At 38.6% G+C, this 17857-nt stretch overlaps 1 protein-coding gene across 1 annotated transcript in view; it reads right to left on the bottom strand.

The window, feature by feature from the left end:
* Positions 1-17857, bottom strand: part of LOC107740173 (protein diaphanous homolog 2-like) — a 429112-nt gene that overhangs the window by 149200 nt on the left and 262055 nt on the right. The window contains exons 24-25 of the mRNA XM_016552518.1: positions 8050-8151; positions 3983-4222 (exon numbers count right to left, since the gene is read on the bottom strand). Of these exons, the coding sequence (XP_016408004.1) occupies positions 3983-4222; positions 8050-8151 (342 nt within the window). The remainder of the gene's footprint in view (positions 1-3982; positions 4223-8049; positions 8152-17857) is intronic.

The raw sequence follows: 17857 nt of genomic DNA, 5'->3' as shown, positions 1-17857 counted from the left end.
TTTGTGCATGCAATGTCGTAGTCATTTAAGTCATGAAGTTACCAAAAAGGCGATTAAAGCTGCCTTAAAACTGTGCATGCATGTAATATATTTTATGAGTCACATTTAAGAACATGTCTCTGAAATGGTTTTCAAAACTGCCCTGAAGCAGCCCAGCACTGTCTCACTCATCTAACACGTTGATCCGATTTAACTCGTCAGCTCATTAATAGAGACTTTAACACCTGAAGTGGGTCAGAAAAGGTAAAAAGAGCTGAGAGAAAATATGATCCGTGTCACATTCAGCAGCGGCAGCTCTTAAAAAAATAACAACAGCCAAATTAACCTAATAACCAGCTGCTATGATTGTGCCCAGTACTTAAATAAAAACAAACTGTCATAACATTTGTTTTCTTTAAAACATCATAAAAATGAATGCCATTTATTGAGTTGTCCAATACAGCTAAGTATGACATTTATTATAATGGGTTTATTATGTGAAGATAGTTTTAAGTTCACTTAAATTAGAAGTTATTTTTTAAAGTCTAATACATTTTAAAATTGATAGCTCTCAAATACTATAATGTTGAATGGCTATAGTCAATGGTTAAATATTAGGGAGGGGCACATTTTTTAGAGAAATCAGTACTGGTATCATTGATACTGGCCTTCAGTCAGAAAAAAAGATGCCATTAAACAAATATTTAAAAATATACTGTATTTATTGAGTTGTCCAATACAGCTAAGTTTGCTTCCTTAGCTAACCTTAGATCTAACACAGTCTATATATTTTCAAAATAAACTATACCAGAAAAGGACTCTGGCACTGAATACATTATGTCTGAGTGGAGTGACTTCTATGATTAGAACTGCAGGAATCAGTTGACACTGTTTACCACTGCCTGAAAATTGACAGAGCTGTGTTTGTCTAATAAGCAGTGACAAAAGCAAGCTTCTCGGTCCAAAAACACAGCACAAACGGTTTAGTTCACTGGTGGCGGTGACTATGGTTGGCTGTTTCTTTCATAACACCAGATGTTTAAAGAAAAGTAGAAGGACTTAAACACATCAGTGCTTTTTCAAGCCAGTTCTGATCTAACAGCAATGTTAACCTGTAAAAAGCTTCAGGAATATGCAAATGAGATACATCTATGGAGATACAGTTGGTACAAAGTGTGACTGTGAGAGTCGCGGATCACGGGTCAGCCCACGACTGGCCCTCCCTGATGAGCTCGTTAGCAGGCTGAGGTCTGCCACGCAGGGGGCCATTTACTTGACTGAACTGATTGAGAATGTGGGCATTTCCCTTTGTCCATCAATAACTGCCCAATCAGTGCTGAAGCGAAAAGCTGTCCTCACTGCAAGCACTTCACTAATGTTCCGTAAATGTGAGCCTGACTGATAATACTGAATCACTGGCAGCTCGAATAAAGAAATAACAAAAGAACGGATGGGTGAGAGAAAGAAGAGATGAAAGCAAGGAAAGAAATAAATGAAGAAGGAAATAAGTAATGCAGTACTGAACCATTAGACTGCTCAAATAATAAATGAAGATAAAGAAACTAGAGAAAGAAAAGACTGAAGAAAGGATAAAAAGTAAGAAATTAAAGAAGAAAGGAAAGAATGCACTGAATAATTAGACTGCTCATAATGAAATAAATAGTGAAAGAAAGGACAAAATAAAAGAAATCACAGAATAAAAGGAGAAGGGGTAAATAAAGAAAGAAGTAAGGAATGCAATATTACTGAACCATGCGTTGGGAAGGAAGGGAGAAAGGAAGTTAGAAAGGAAGAAAAAGAAAAGGAAAGAAGAAAGGAATGAAATAAGACTGAACCATAAGTCAGGAAGGAAGGAAGGAAGGAATGCAACACTGAAACATTAGACTGCTCATATAATGAAATAAATAGTGAAAGAAAGGACAAAATAAAATAAATGACAGAATGAAAGAAGGAAGGAAAATAAAGAGAAGGAAGGAATGCAATAATACTGAACTATCAAGTCAGGAAAGAAGGAAAAGAGCAGGAAAATTATACTACTGAACCATGAATCTGGAACGAAGGAAGGATAATATAGAACGAAAGAAAGAAAGAAGGGAGGAAAGAATATAATACTACTAAACCAGATGGATGGAGGAAAGGAGGGAGGAATGCAATGCTACTGAACCACGAGTTAGTAGGTCAGAAAGAAAGAAAGAAAGAAAGAACACAACTGATACATCAGGAAGGAAGGAACGACACAACATATCTATGAAAGCCAATGTGTAAAGATACTGTCATTATGTTTAACTTGTTTAAAAACTACTTTATGGTGCACGACGTGGAGTCAGAGCACAGCTGATAAGAGCTACATTATATAGATGTCTACCCTGCTGGCACCTGACAACAGAGCTCAGTGTTTTAGTCCACTACTGCAAGACCCAAGGACAGGCTTTACACCGAAGGTCAGAGTAAATACCGCCAAGCGTCGAGCTCTGATGGCCACTGAATCCTCTCCCGCTCAACTGCCTATGCTCGGGGCAGGGTCACCTGTCAGGGGTGTCCTCCCTCTGGGCCATAACACCATCCAACACAAACATAAAAAAAGAGAGAGAAACTCAACCATCTAATGCTCATGTCACCTCCAAACCCCCCATACTTAAACATCTCCATGAGCAAACTCCAGCTGGTATGGCATTGAGCCCACTCAAATGCCAACCAAGGACCAAACACACACTGGAACTACTTAAGTGCAGTGATGAGCAAAAACATAACAGAGGAGCTGACAGAAATAGGTGAAGGACGTCCTCATGAAAATGCATGTGCATGCAGTTTTTGACAACGTAAACTTCATCCACATGTTTAATCAAGTGGCAATTTGCATGCAAGCACACTTTAAAAGAAAGCAAGATGTTCATCAAGGGCTCGGATGTTTAAGAGCACAAGAGTGTGCTGGTACTGAGGCATTTTAGAGAGTGGTGTAAAAAATGAACGTTGATTAAAGATCACACTATACAACTCTTAAATGAAATTGCCACAGCTTTTTTGAAAAAATATGTTCTTGTGTTAAACACTAATTCATTGGCCTTTGGAAAGTAAATAGAAAAAAGTCAGAATAACCATTCAGATATGTCACAACTGGCTCCAGCTTAAACCCCTGTGGTTGGGACACCTGTGTCCCAGCAGCATCTGGGATGCCTCCGAATAGATGACAAGGCCAGCAAAGAGATGTAACTAAGAGTGACGGTGTAGTTCTGGCTGCCTGGGAACACCGGCAGGGGGGTGGCTGTCTTTCATAGCGGGACCAAATGGCTTCGCCATCCAAATCAGCTTGTAAAACACACAGCCAGATGTCCATCTTACATACACAACAACAGCAGTTACAGCTTTCATACACATTCTGGTAACAGTTACAATCTCAGTAGGGAGGCTTACCTGCCAGCTCTATAAATAAACTCAGAAACACACACTTGCCGTATTAGAGAAGATCATATTCTGAAGAATACTGTCTTTCGGGGGAGAACTGTCAAGTTTGTCTATAACTGTCACCAATCACCAAACCCAAGATGGCTATTACACCTAACAGGATTTTTCTTCCCTGACAATTTCAGTTTCATGCAAATCTGCTGCTTAAACAGGTTTATAATTTACTACTTGTCATTTAACAGATGCTTTTAACCTGAGGTTAAGTATGCATGTGCCTTTCTCAGTAGTTCTGGGCTTGTATCAGGAAGGTTGCAGGTTCCAGTCCCACAAGGGATGATCCACAATCCATCACTGTTATGTTATTCCAGGGTTACCGTGTCTGTAATATGAGTACTCCAAGTTGCATTGGATAAAAGTATCTGCTAAATGGTAAGCAGTAAAGTAGAAGCTTTCTGGTCTGGTGTCCAAAAGACCGTAGGTTCAAACCCCATGCAGGACGATACATGAGGAAATCAAAGTTCTCCAGGATGTTATTATGAATGCAACATAGAACTTTGGATTGATTGGCTTTTAAGCGAAGAGAAGGGATTATGTTTGATACCTTGCAGAGGAAGCTGACGTTGAAGCCGAATGTCTGAGCGTTTCTGGAGCCAGAGTTCATGTAATTCCCGACCAGCAGCACCAGCTCCAGGAGCATGCTGAAACCTCCACTTTTCTTCACCTCCTCGCATGCGAATGTCACATTCATGATATCGGGCCGGATGTTGTTCACTTGCTCCTCAAATGTCAGCTTGAATAGGATCCCGTTCAGTCGGGGACGCAGCATCTTGACTGAGCTCATCTGAAATGGAGAGAGAACAACTTAAACTTTAAACATTCTCAGTTATCACAACACACACACAAATATTACTTTTGGGATATGAAATAGTTCAGAATGAAATCGGTTATTGTATTCATTTGATGATAGCTATTTAGCTTGGCCTAAAGCAAAAAAGAAGCAGCAAGTTACTGCATTTTTATTAGAGGTTACTAAACTATTTTTTTTACTTCGAATACTGCACACTGATGAATCGCTCACAATAAAACTAGAAACAAGGTTAAATAAGTCTGAGGCATGGCACAGATACAAAAAAAGCCATAAACAAAATTAAGACACTGAAAACAGAAATTTTGCTACAAATCTTGTAACAAATAAATGTCAGATTCTGCCGTTCACCTATAATTACATTTAACTGTGATAACAGCAACAATATAACTAGTTTGGTGCTGGAGTGAGATGACATTTCAGTTAAAAGACAGCGAGGAGGAGGAGGAGGAAAGGAAGGAGCGAGGAAACAAAACAACAACAAGGATCCTACAGGAGCTGCTTGTTGAGGAGGGCGACCTCAGACACTCTCGCTCCAGATTTCTGCATAATCTGATGCTCACAGGCAGCCCAGAGATGCAGTCAGGATGTACCATTACTGCTCACATTTATTCATCTTTATGAGCAAGTTGCCGATCAAAAAAACCTGAGTCAGCCCACGCCCCCATTCACCGCCCCACCCCACCTCCTCCCTGCACATCTAGATTTGATTTCTCTGTATAAGAGGAAATCACAATAAAAGAGGGTGAGTTGGTGACAGCTCTGGAGGGAGACAAGCCGAAAGTGACTTATTTCCCCAAGGAGCAGTGCGAGGTGGTGTTGATGAGGTGCTTCCACAGCCTGCCTGTATCTTACCCGCCTTGAGCTCAGTCACAGGAGGAGACTGTCACAACGTGCTTCATTATGCCCTCCAAAGACACAGGTAGTGAAAGACATACAGAGAGAGAACGAGAGGGTTGTTCTGTTACCCTGTGCTGAATTGATTCCTGTGTGAATCTACTGTCAAAGGCAGGTTTGTCAGATGCGCCATAATACCAGTGAAGGAATGCATATGCATCAACCTAGATAGATCAGTGCATGACAGGACTACACCTGACTGCAACTGTAAAGCAGAGTTCTCATGTAAAAGAAAAAGAAAAAAATAAGTGCTTAAAGGAAACTGAAAATGTTGCCTTCATTTGCTCCCCCTAATGTTATTTCAAACCCATCTGACAAAAAAAAGGAGATGCTATGTGGAATGCTCTTCTCTATACAATGAAAGATTGCATCTGCTGTACCCCAAAATGTTGATTTATTAGTTTTTATTACTCTTGCTCACAACTCACAGAAAACCAAATGGTCACCAGTTGTCATGACAACGACAACGTTTATGGAAGCTGCACCTATGAGATCCGTGATAAAAGCAAATCCATTGTTGAATGAATAAATAAATGTTTTATTTATATAACACCTTTCTTAAACTCAAGGTTGCTTTGCAAAAGAGCAAATAAATCAAGGAAAGAAATCCATATATAAAATCAAAATGTATAAACCTAGCTTATGGTCCAAATAAATATATAAATAAATAAATAAACATACACATCTAAATATATATAACACGGTTCACAATCTAGACATAAATACATTTCTTACATTACAATTAGATGTAAATAAATAAATAAATAAAATAATCTACCAAACATATTTAAACAGGGTTTACAATCTAATTAGATTTTAAAAAATTAAAATAAAGGAGCAAATACATCTAAATATATATAAATATGTATAGCATACACTGGAATTGACAAGCAAATGAGGTAAAAGCTTAATTTAATTGGTCACAATTAAATAAAAACATCTTCTCTAACATTTCTTTTTTCATCCCATGTAATAAAGTAAACCACAGGGGATTGGAAGGACACAAGGGTGATTAAATGATAACAGATTTTTACTTTTGGGTGAACTATTCCTTTAATCCAGGTGCGAGTCACACCAAGTGTAGACTTGTGCGCTGTGCAGAACTAACTGATGTAGAGAGAAGCTTAAATATTTGAGACAACGTCAAGACAAAGGCCAACGTTAATGGGATTTGGTCAATATAGGAAGTAAGTCTAAAAGCCCTTCCAGTTTAAGAACTCGGGACCTAATCATGCTCTGTAGTAAAATAAAGCTCTGCCTCACTCTTTATTATTCATCAAAATCATAGCTTCTGTCAGTCACAACCAGGCTACCAAATTTGACTTGTCATAAAAAATGCCCTTTATATTCTTGGCCTTTTAATTATACATTACTGAGTCTCTTTATATATCGAATAGCGCTGATCCTGCATGGAGCCTGAAGGCAGTCTTCTTTCTCCAGCACGCTCTCTTTCTCTCTCTCTCTGTGCCTAATTTCCCACTGCCCCCCAATCCTGCTTTTCAGCTCAAAATCCTTCACACAGAAGTAGAGAGCTATTGGTGTGAACAACAACAGAAATGGAAAGGAGGGTGATTTTAGTATCAGAGAGTGAGAGAGAGTGGAGGAGAGAAATAGGCGGAAGTGGAACAGAGATGTGTGAAGGGTTATGCACTGGAGTGTGACGAAAAGTAGAGGAGAAATAGTGAACTGGAGCCAAAGGAGAGAGAATGAAAGAGGAAGAGGGGAAGAAAAGACTAAGAAAATGAGAAGGATAACATCAATTGAAATGCTTTTTAGTGTGAGATTCCCTCTTTTTCACCAAATTATTGGTGCTGGTGCCAAGCCCAGTGTTTGGTTGTTGATTAAAATGGTAGCGAACAAGTTTTGTGCAACTGTTTTGTTTGGCCTCTGATGTTGTTATTTCTTCAATAAAACACGCGGAATGATTCCAAACTGGGCACCGGGTCTGGCACCTGCACCGTATCTGTGGAAATAGCTGTGTCCAGATTAAAATACTGACCAATAACGAAACATTCAGGAACCAAATTACTTTTTTAGCTGCTAAATTACAGAATTGCTCGAAACAGATGGTTGTTCATTGTGTGATCCATATTCATCTACTGATGACTTATTAGAATTCAAAGATCAGCTAGTGTGTGGAACAGTTGCAGTAGATTACAGTGCAGTACTACAGATGCCAACATGCACTAAATATGCACTTCAGTTCATTGGATGTATAGCACTGAAAGGACACTGAAAGGACACTGACTCAGAGGTGGTTCCAGAATCTCTGCAAACCATTATGTGTTTATTTTTGTAATGGATTCAACATAAAAAGTATTTGGTGCTGTGTTTTCAAGTCTGTTACATAGATTATGGTGTTTTAATATAATTTTCTGTTCCAATTTCATGCTGTTCTTCTAATGATCCAGAACAGTATTTGTGCCACATAAATTTAACTCTGTAACAGTATTTCTGTCTTTTTGGGGAGAAAAAGTCAAGATAAACATTGACTTTATTATGGTTCCCACCTTTTATTCTCAGATCTTGCTCTGAATCGATTCCACCTTACAATTGCAATTCCATTTATTACATCAAAGCTCTACTGTGAATGTTCATCTCTAACTAAACACTTTCATATGATACTTATTTAAACAATCAAACAAAAAATGACATTTTTTATGGTTTGTCACATCTGTAAACACTTTTTCTGAGAACCAATTTAAAAATAAAATTGTATACACATTTCAGACTTTAGCATAATAATATTAATAATAAAATAAAATAAATAAATAAAATACATTTTAATAAATGCATTCATTATTTGAATAAATAAATTTATTTTTATTTGTAAACATTTATTCTGGAGCCCTGAAATGTGCTGGAGTTGTGCTAGTGATTTAAGGTACTACAATCTCAGTACTCACCACAATTCCAAACTGCTCAGATTCACAAAGCTCCTCGTATTCATTCTTTAGCTCGGCCAGATTGATCAGCTCCTTCTGCTCAGGAAGGTTTTTGATCAGGTTCTGCAAAGAAAAATGTAGAAACACACCCATCAGTGCCACAGGTGAAAACACCTGCTGCCTGCTCATTTGGTGGACTATGGCAGGGATGTGAGTGACAGTAGAGCATGGTTTAAATGAGGCCACGGCTTTCTATGCTATTGTGCCTTATGCCGGTGGTCGGAAATACACTTGCAATTCACATAGAGACTCCCTAATGTTCAAATCTTTCCCCATTACTGCACACTGCCAATGTCAGATTGCAGAAAGAGTGAAAAAACACCCCTTCTTTAAGCAAGCACGGCTTGATTGGGCTTTAAAAATCAATGGCAGTTCAGTTCAAGGGGAAATATTCATGTTGGTCTTGACTTCATCTTTGTTTTCGTCAGCTTTCTAACATGTTGGTGGATCGAGCTGGCACTCTCAAAGGAAAATCCAACCCGGCACAGCATTACTCTTGGAGCTCAGCCGAGGTTCAAAGTTTTACAGTGCTGAGCAAATGACGTTCAAGGTGACTCTAAGAAATGAGAGAATAAATACCACCCCCACCCCCACATCATTTAATATGTCACTGAAATGTCCCTGATGTTTATGGCTTTCTTTTCCTTTCACACAATTTGAGACAGAAGGACATATTTGAGCCAAGTTTGCCACTTTACAGATGTCAGGAACTCTATTGCCTACCTTTTCCCAAAAGTAGATTCATATTGCTTGTCCAACTTTGCAATTACCTCTAAGAGTAAAAGCCAGCTGTAGGTGATGTGGGCGAGTGAGAAAACCTTCTTTTTTTCTAAATGCTAATAGTGCTCATAAAGGTCAGATGAGTAAATGGAAAAAAAACATGGACACCTTTTTTTTTTCTTTTTTCCAAAGAAGAAGTGCCCTTTCCATGGGTAGACTACTTCTCTCATTATGTCCTCTACTTTGGTTGGCATAAGCAAGCATGCTTGGACGTAGCCACTCTTGCTGGGTTACCAACATATTGCGAGCTCCAGCTGATTAGAGGGCTGGTGTGTGGGTCATATCTTCAATACACTGTAAGTACCAACTGAAACGTTAACAATAACTGTCTTTCTTGTCCTCCCTGTTGGAAGTATGTCCTAAACCCAGTTAAATGATTTTATGTGGTCTTTCTCTGAAATAACTTCAAATGTCCTGCTGACAATAATAAGTCTGACGCAACACAAAGCCAATGCACTGACACCTGGATCTTGAACAAAATTGAGTATTTCTGGCGCTGTGAGATTTTTATGAACTTTACTCAAATAAATAATGGATAAGAATCTCTCGTGTACAAAGAGAACGAGTAAGAGAAAGAAAAATGTGATATTACTATAAACTAGGCCTTTAAACTCCAGTGAGTTCGGTACTATTCTCAATAGTAAACACAGACGAGCATTGCAGAGATTTTTTTTCTCCGCAAGAACGTGTACTTGCTTTTGATGAGATAATCATTAGCTTTGTTCTTTCTGCAATAGAAGAATCCACATCCACTTTCCCTGGTTCTAAGCAAATCTAGCATAAAATAAAAAATGTATCAGAAGCCTATACGTGTCTGGACAATGAGATAAAACTGCCGGTTGACTCCATCATCTCATATGTTAAATTAAATAAATGCGCTGAGAGTTGTTAAAGGTGGGGTATGTATTTTTTTCAAAAACGCTTTAGAAAACTGAGTCGGGCCGAGTACCAAAACAAACTTGTAGCCAATCAGCAGTAAGGGGCATGTCTACTCATGATGGGGACAAGAGAGCGCTCAGTGCACAGGATGGACATTAGCCGTGCCGAGCGACGACAGAAAGATAGAGATGGCGGATAAAAAACAAAAGAAGAAAACATCTGCGGAACAAAAGAAGGCTTACGATAAGGTAAGTATAGGTTCAATACTTATTGTGTGTTGTGACCCATGTAAATATCGGACCAGCTTTTCAGCGCTGGAGAGAACTCAAGGAGCGGGAAGGCCTGCGATTGGACGCCGAGGTCGCTTTGTTTCTTCTCGATAGGTGAGTAACATTGGTTTTGCTTTGTTTCACAGAAATAATATATGAAGAGTTAATTTGCAAAAACCGATAACTCCATTTTTTTTCTTCAGAAATCACGTTTTTTATTGCGCATTCCAAGTAATATCAATAAAACTGCAGTTGAGTTGTTTTGATTAAGCAATAATAACTTAAATACAGGTAATTTACAAAATTAAAGTTCATTGAAAGTATGTTTTTTTACATATTAAATGTTTGTTTAATAGCAAAAGCAGATAACTCCAAAAGTCGTTTTTTGTCAAAAGCAGATAACTCCACATTTCCTGTTTTAAGGGTTTAAAAAAAACACTCATTCAATGGAAAGCTTGTTTATTCAGCTTTCGGGTGATGTATAAATCTCAATTTCGAAAAGTTGACCCTTATGACTGGTTTTGTGGTCCAGGGTCACATATATGCACATTAAAAAACACAGTACTACCAAAACACATTCGACCTGTATTACCATAACACATTGCTTTCACTTATTGATGACATCATACCCTCGGCCGGCTGGGACAGCAGATTCCGCCATAATCGTTGCCTGGGTTGCGTACGTATGTGTGGGGTGGAGCTATCAAGATAGGGGCGAGATATTTTTGAGGTAGGGGCGTGTTTGTTTTGGTGATTTGAAATATCAACATTGGCTACCCGAAATCACTTACCCCACCTTTAAAAAAAAAAAAGCCTGCAATCGAGCAGCAAAGACCAACCACGTTAGGGGGAGGGATTACGGTAAAACGGCCTTTCTCTCGTCTGAAAGAGTCTGAGGAACATTAGCCCGGCAGTTCAGCTGAGGAACAAAGCTCCCCTAAACAATGTATCATTGATTTTGAATGAAGCGCAACAACACAGCAGCACACCATTCAGCCACAGCAATCATCATTGCTAATGTGCCGCCAAATCTCATTATTGGAGTTGTATTTCTCCATCGCCACTTACAGAGACAAGACAAGCGATTACGATTTGCCGTTGCCTCTTTTCCAAAGGCATCTATAGGACAACCCGCCAAATGGAGCAGAGACGGAGGGAAGACGTAACAAATGGGGCTAAAGAGAGAGGAGCGAGAATGCGGTTAATTGTTAATACGCTCATCTACGGTTTACATAATTATCGGAGTCCCGCATATTGAGTAAATGACACACAAGCAGAGCCATATGGGAGGGTTGGTAAGAGGCGGTTGAACCCTGAATGAAGCAGTCTGCTCACTCCAGGCCTCCAGACTCAATCTGCATCTGGGAGGGGGGTTAGCAGAGCACAGGCCCTAGCAGACGAGGCATGCTATGCTAATAATCCAGCCATTTGGACTCTCTCTGCAGGACCAGATACATGCATGCTGTCACGCTTTATTCTTTAAGACGCTGCTCGTCTCAATGTCGTTTCAGACTTCATGACCTTATTTACTTCCACAATGCATGTTCCTGAACTTAGGCTGGCTTTTTTGTCCAAAAAATCCTCTATTCTGTGGTGTCATTACGAGTATTTATCGGCTCCTGATCGAGACGGAGCGTCCCCGAACTCAAATCGTAAATATCAAACATGTCATGAAAGCAGAGAACATCACCCATATTCTTTTTTTATACTTTGTTTTTCACTGTGAAACAGAATGCGCGCCAGGAGAGCCAGCTGACATTGTTGATTGTCCTCTATTTGTTTTTCTTCTCTAGTCACGTTTGATCTTGCGAGTCTCCGTGAGATCACGTGTCACTGTGAAATCGTTCCTACAATCAACAAGTGTGTGGCCTTGCGATCTGGTCGAATCGTCTAGTGTGCGCGTTCAGAGGATTATAAGGCTAAAAATCAGTTGAACTGTCTTCATGTCTGTGGTCTCCCATGGTTTTAAAATCGTTTAAGATTTAAAAATGGTCTAGTGTGTCCCAGGCCTTAGTGTAAGAGATTAATTAGAGCATGTTATCAGTTATCATGTTAACAGTTTGCTTTGTATTCTTTAATCAAAATGCAAAGTTTTCTTCCTTTGAAACAACTGTCCTTTTCCACAGACAAAATAATGCTAATCAACAGCCAAACAGCTATTACTTCTAATTAATTAATTAATTAATTAATTAAAATAAATAAATAAATGCATTTATTATTAAAATAATGTTATTTTTTATGACTTTGTTCTGGTATGTAACATGCACTTTCCATTAATCAATAATATATGATAATAATAATAATGCACACATGCACGCACACACACACACACACACACACACAAGATTCACTATATATGTCAAGTTTAAAAATAACTAAAAACAACTAAAATAATTGAATAACAAAAATTACTTTTAAAACACTGAGTTTAAAAACAAAAATATATCAATAAATGGGAGAGTGCATTAACTGATCAATGCTAGTGCCTTAAAGTCGGGGAAGTCGTGGCCTAATGGTTAGAGAGTCGGACTCGTAACCCAAAGGTTGCGAGTTCGAGTCTCAAGTCCGGCAGGAATTGTAGGTGGGGGGAGTGAATGTACGGCGCTCTCTCCCACCTTCAATACCACGACTGAGGTGCCCTTGAGCAAGGCACCGGAACCCCCAACTGCTCCCCGGGCGCCGCAGCATAAATGGCTGCCCACTGCTCCGGGTGTGTGTTCACGGTGTGTGTGTGTTGACACTGCTGTGTGTGTGCACTTAGGATGGATTAAATGCAGAGCACTAATTCCTAGTATGGTTAACCATACTTGGCCACATGTCACGTCACTTTCACACTTTCACTTTCATAATGTCAGTGGGAAACTGCAATTTCAATGTTGAGCGCAGCACCGTATTAAGGTGCAATTACTTGTGCTTTGGTATGTCTCCATGTAACTGTGAAAACAAGGAGAGTCTGCAAGTGTAATGACTGCCAAGTTCTTAAATGATACAGGAATTAATCCAGCATCGGGAAAGGATACAGAGAAGGAAAGTGAGACAGACAAGGCTCAGAATCCATAAATATTTTGACTGATGACAATATCTGTGATGCTTCCAGCAGTATACTTTGATCTTTGGTGTTGACATGTTCCAGTCACACAATCAACCTATGCCAAGTTAACAACTGTAAGTCTTTAGTCAGAACAGACACCCCGGCTATGATCAGATTAGCATATTACCATACTACTCTTACAAGTTCAGCAGTGTACAGTATAGTATGAATATAGTATGTCAGTTTTCTGTATGGTTAGAATACCCTGAAGACATTTGCCTAAATCTGCAATATTCAACAAAGTGCACTGCATGGAACACTTTATTTTACAATGCTACCTTCCATTTCCAGTGTGATGAATCGATCTCATTTTGACAAATATCTCTGCTAAAAGTTAAGGCATGTTTTACACACACACAAGTAGGGACCGATATCAAAACTCAGCCCATACCAGTTGATAATTATTGCCATGTTATGCCCAATACCCAATAAATTAAATAGTTTTCAAAATATTATTGGAAGAATGAAACATTAATTTTCATTTTAACATCTGCAAATGATTACACTTCATAGTGTTATTAAAGATTAACTTTGCATTAAATGATGGCAAAAGTAATTTAAATGTAAAAATGAGCATCCATAATTAAACATAAAAATTTTAACAACCTAGATTCAAATGAAAAAGTCAGTAATATCAACCAATAATCAATGTCACTGAGACGGACAGACGGACGGACGGACGCGTTTTAAATGTAAAAATAGGGAAAATGAGCATACACAATTAAACATTACATTTTAAACAGTTTAAAATTAAAAAGTTAATAATACTGGCCAATCTAATCAATATGGCACTGATATATTGTGCATCCCTATTAAAAATTAGAACTTTTATAGGGATTTTATTTATATATATTGATATATGGATGGCATGATGTGACAAAAATATATTTAAAAAAGGAATAATACTGACTGTAAGTGCAACCACTTACTGTAAATAAATTAATTAATTCCAAACACAGGTTCTAAGTTGTGTTTTTACCATGATCTGAATATCGCCCAACGAGCGAGACAGTCTGCACAGTACAGGCGGAGCAAAAGAGAACAGCCATTACAACAAGCGCACCATGCTTGGGTAGATGGAAATAAATTACTCCCACGGACGTCTCTACTCGGCTCAGCAGAGCATATGCCCAATGGTAAAGTCAGAAACGAGGGAAGATCAACAAATCTCAAATTACCCTCCCAGGGACAGCACAATCAATAAAAATGTTCTCCTAGCAATAAACTCTTTATTAAACTGAAAGAATTCACAAAAGGAGGGGTGCACGGGGGGCTGTAACCTTGCCTGTATGTGATGCCAAACACAGAACTCCTCATCTGAACCAGTCAGGTCTGTTGTGGATAGGACTGACAGATGTGATTGTCTGTTCGCCCTCCTTTTTTTTTCTTTTAATTGATCTGTTCTTCATTTTTTGGGACGTATCACCACATGCAGCTCAGTCTTTCTCTTGGCCAAGCACACATGTGAAACATTATACAGTCGCCTTCCTGCTGTGCTGTCTCAGCAGGTCTCGCCACAGCTTTCGGTAAATCGTTTCAGGGACCTCTGTTTAAATCAATACCGGAGAGCTCTGAAACATACCCAGACGGGCTCAAAATATTAATTCATGACAGGTATATTTGTCAGTTTCAGTAAATATTTTACTCGTGCACATAATGACCTTATTTTGACGAGAATACTTTGATCTCCTTAAAGAAAGCTTATGTATCATGACACAATGTGCCTCTTTGAGAAAGAGCAATAAATGGCTCGAGATTAAAGCAAATCTGTTCTTCCGTGTAATGCAGAGCGCATGATTCAGCCTGACATCCGAGTTGCACATGTTGAGTTAGTCACCTTATCTCTCAGAAACCTCAAAATACACATGCAGTCCTTATCAAACTTACAGGAAAGAAAAAATAATAATAATACTAATAAATAAGCAGGGTAATTATCATAACACTGTCAATGCAAACAGCTTCTATCCAATTAGGGAGCAATACGGCATTGGTCTACGAAATTAGGTCATAATTTTATCACAGCTGCGTCTCTCAATTTAATAATACAGCACTCCAATTGTCAGTGTGATCACACACCTCCCAGGAACTTTCACCAAAACATGGCTGACTATTTTAAGAACATATACACATTGGAGACAGCAAAAGTCAAAGTTTTAATAAAACAGATTTAAAGGAATATCAACCAATCACAACATACTTAAGGTGAGGTGTGAAGACCTAATCAGCGGCGGATGTAGGCTCAGTTCAGACCTGGTATTAAGATGTGTTTTGGTTGATGGGATCACACATTCCCGTTCACACCTGGTGTTTTAAACCATCTCTTCTGTCCACTTTGGACCAGGGAAGGGCCTATGGGCCAATGTGGGCTTTTTCTGATCTTTCCATCTAATATTGTGAAATAAGCTCGCGCAATATACATATAAGATGAATGCTTTTTTTTTTTTTTTAAGCTATTTTTAAAACTTTTACATGGATCAGTGACGTATCAGTCAAAATTTGTGTTAAGAAAAAAAAAAATTTCAGCAAATCCTTTAAATTTTACCGGTATTCAGAACAGAATAAGAAAAAAATCTGAAAATATAGGTAGCTACAAAATTATAGTACAAAATGTTATACATACAGTATATAATCATAAAATAAAACAAATTAAAAAAGAAATCGTCATAAACAATACAGGCCTATAAACATCTAGCAATGCTATAAATGATATGCTATGTGTTTGTGAGAGGATCGTGGATATTTTTCTTATCACAGTGGAAAAAAACTAAAACATTCACAATGAGATGACTGTAAAATAAAGAAAACAAACAGGATGCACTTTCAGCCATCTCTGTTTCCTTAAACCTGTGGTGTGGCCATACAAATGAAACAAAACAGACTTGTTTTTTTCCCTTTTGTTTCATTAATTTGTTAATTATTTACATATTTCATGTAGGCCTATTTATTTTATTCCTATCGTGTGTCATTTTATCTGTTTTTCTCTGTTTTCTCCTGTTGTTCATGTGCATGCAAAACTAAACCAGTGAAAAGAAAAACATTTATTTTAATGGGTCACATTCACTTTTCAATTTGAATTTAATTTAACATTCTAATTTTGTCAATTAACAGATAGGAAACGAACATCGTAATGTTTAAGTATCAGCTCAGTCAGCGGAGAGTAGGTGGTCTTTAGTGGATGTTCGGACACATTCGACTACATGAGCGTCCACACTACGAGCGCAATCCAGTCAAATGTGTTCTTGACTACCTCTGGAAGTGGTCAAAAGCTAGAGCCCGTTCACATCCGTATTTAGCTTTGTCCACTTGTGATCGGATCGATGATAACACATCTTAATACCAGGTGTAAACAGGGCCTTACAGAAAACACACATCCACAGCCACTCAGGAGAGTAATTTTCATCATTGGGCACAACATACGACACATTAGCGGGTTGTGCAGTTGGCATTAAGCTAATCTAGAGAGCAGCACTTTGACAGATCCGAAAACACCTCAGACTGTCACAGACACTAGCCACAGTTGGAAACTGACAGGCGACAAACCTAGGATGACAGATTCCAAAATTGCATTAAACTAAATGAGAAAAAAAAAGAAAAAAAAAAGGATTATATTTGGGTCGGTGAGGGATAGAGCTGGCAGAGCTGACAGACCTGCCATGACATTAATTTTGTCTTTTCAACTTTTTTTTATGGATATGGACAGCATGAACACCTGAGCTGTCTGTTACATTTTTCTGTCTTATATACATACATACATACATAGATATATACATACATACATACACACACACACACACACAGTTACTCACTTGATCAGCACTACATAATGTTGTTTTGCTACTGAATTTGCATTTCATGCAGAGGAGCCTACTAGCGCTGTGCCAAAACAAAGCTTCAATTAAACTCAAGGGGGTGAGCAGTATTTTCTGCTTAGCCATTAATCTGGCAGCCTGGCACACCTCTGTACTTCTCGTCCTGTCCTGAACGTACTTTTCACTATATTCAAACGACAGGTAACAATACACCAGGCTGCTCCAGTCACCTGTTGTTAGCCTTGAGAACAAAGGCTGGCACCGTCACCATGCCCTGCAACCAACCAGCGAGGCAGGTAATGAGGGCTCATGAATATGTATGAAGGCAAAGCCGAAATGGCAGACGATCCGGGTGATTGACAAACAAGATAAACAATAATAACAAGCAAGGGCAAACACGGAACCCCAAACAGGCACGATTATCCACAAGCATGCTGAGAAGGCCGTAGCTGCGCTGAGGTGAGGCGCAGCGGGAGGGAGAGCTGACAGGGCATACGTCAGGATGGACAACAGGCTTCTCAGAAAATGCTACGAAGATTTCAGTCAAGGACGCTACCTTACATCACCCTAATAAGCTATTAATGCGATGCCAGATTTCTAAGGACTCGAGAATGCGATACTGTCATCTCTAACGCTGTGGTGCTGTATCACACGGGACAGAGAGTGTGGTTATTTGTCATCGTTACACATTATGCATTGCACTACATACTTTATTAGCTGCCGTTATGACGCTTTGAGTGGAACAAAAAGAGACTGTAAGGATAGACGTTTGTTGAATCAAACATGCATGTTGAATCAAAGTCGCTATGGTGGTGATAAACTATTTAGGCAAAACCAAACTGGAGATTAAAAAAACAATTTAATTTAATAAAAAAATAATAATAATGAATGAATGAATGAAATAAAACGAAGCGATTAAATAAATAAATAAATAAATAAAT

The sequence above is a fragment of the Sinocyclocheilus rhinocerous genome, unplaced genomic scaffold (assembly GCF_001515625.1).
Source record: "Sinocyclocheilus rhinocerous isolate Xijiao unplaced genomic scaffold, SAMN03320098_v1.1 scaffold584, whole genome shotgun sequence".
NCBI classification, from domain to species: Eukaryota; Metazoa; Chordata; class Actinopteri; order Cypriniformes; family Cyprinidae; genus Sinocyclocheilus; species Sinocyclocheilus rhinocerous.
Note: the sequence above shows the minus strand (reverse complement) of the source record. Positions and strands in the feature narration are given on the sequence as shown.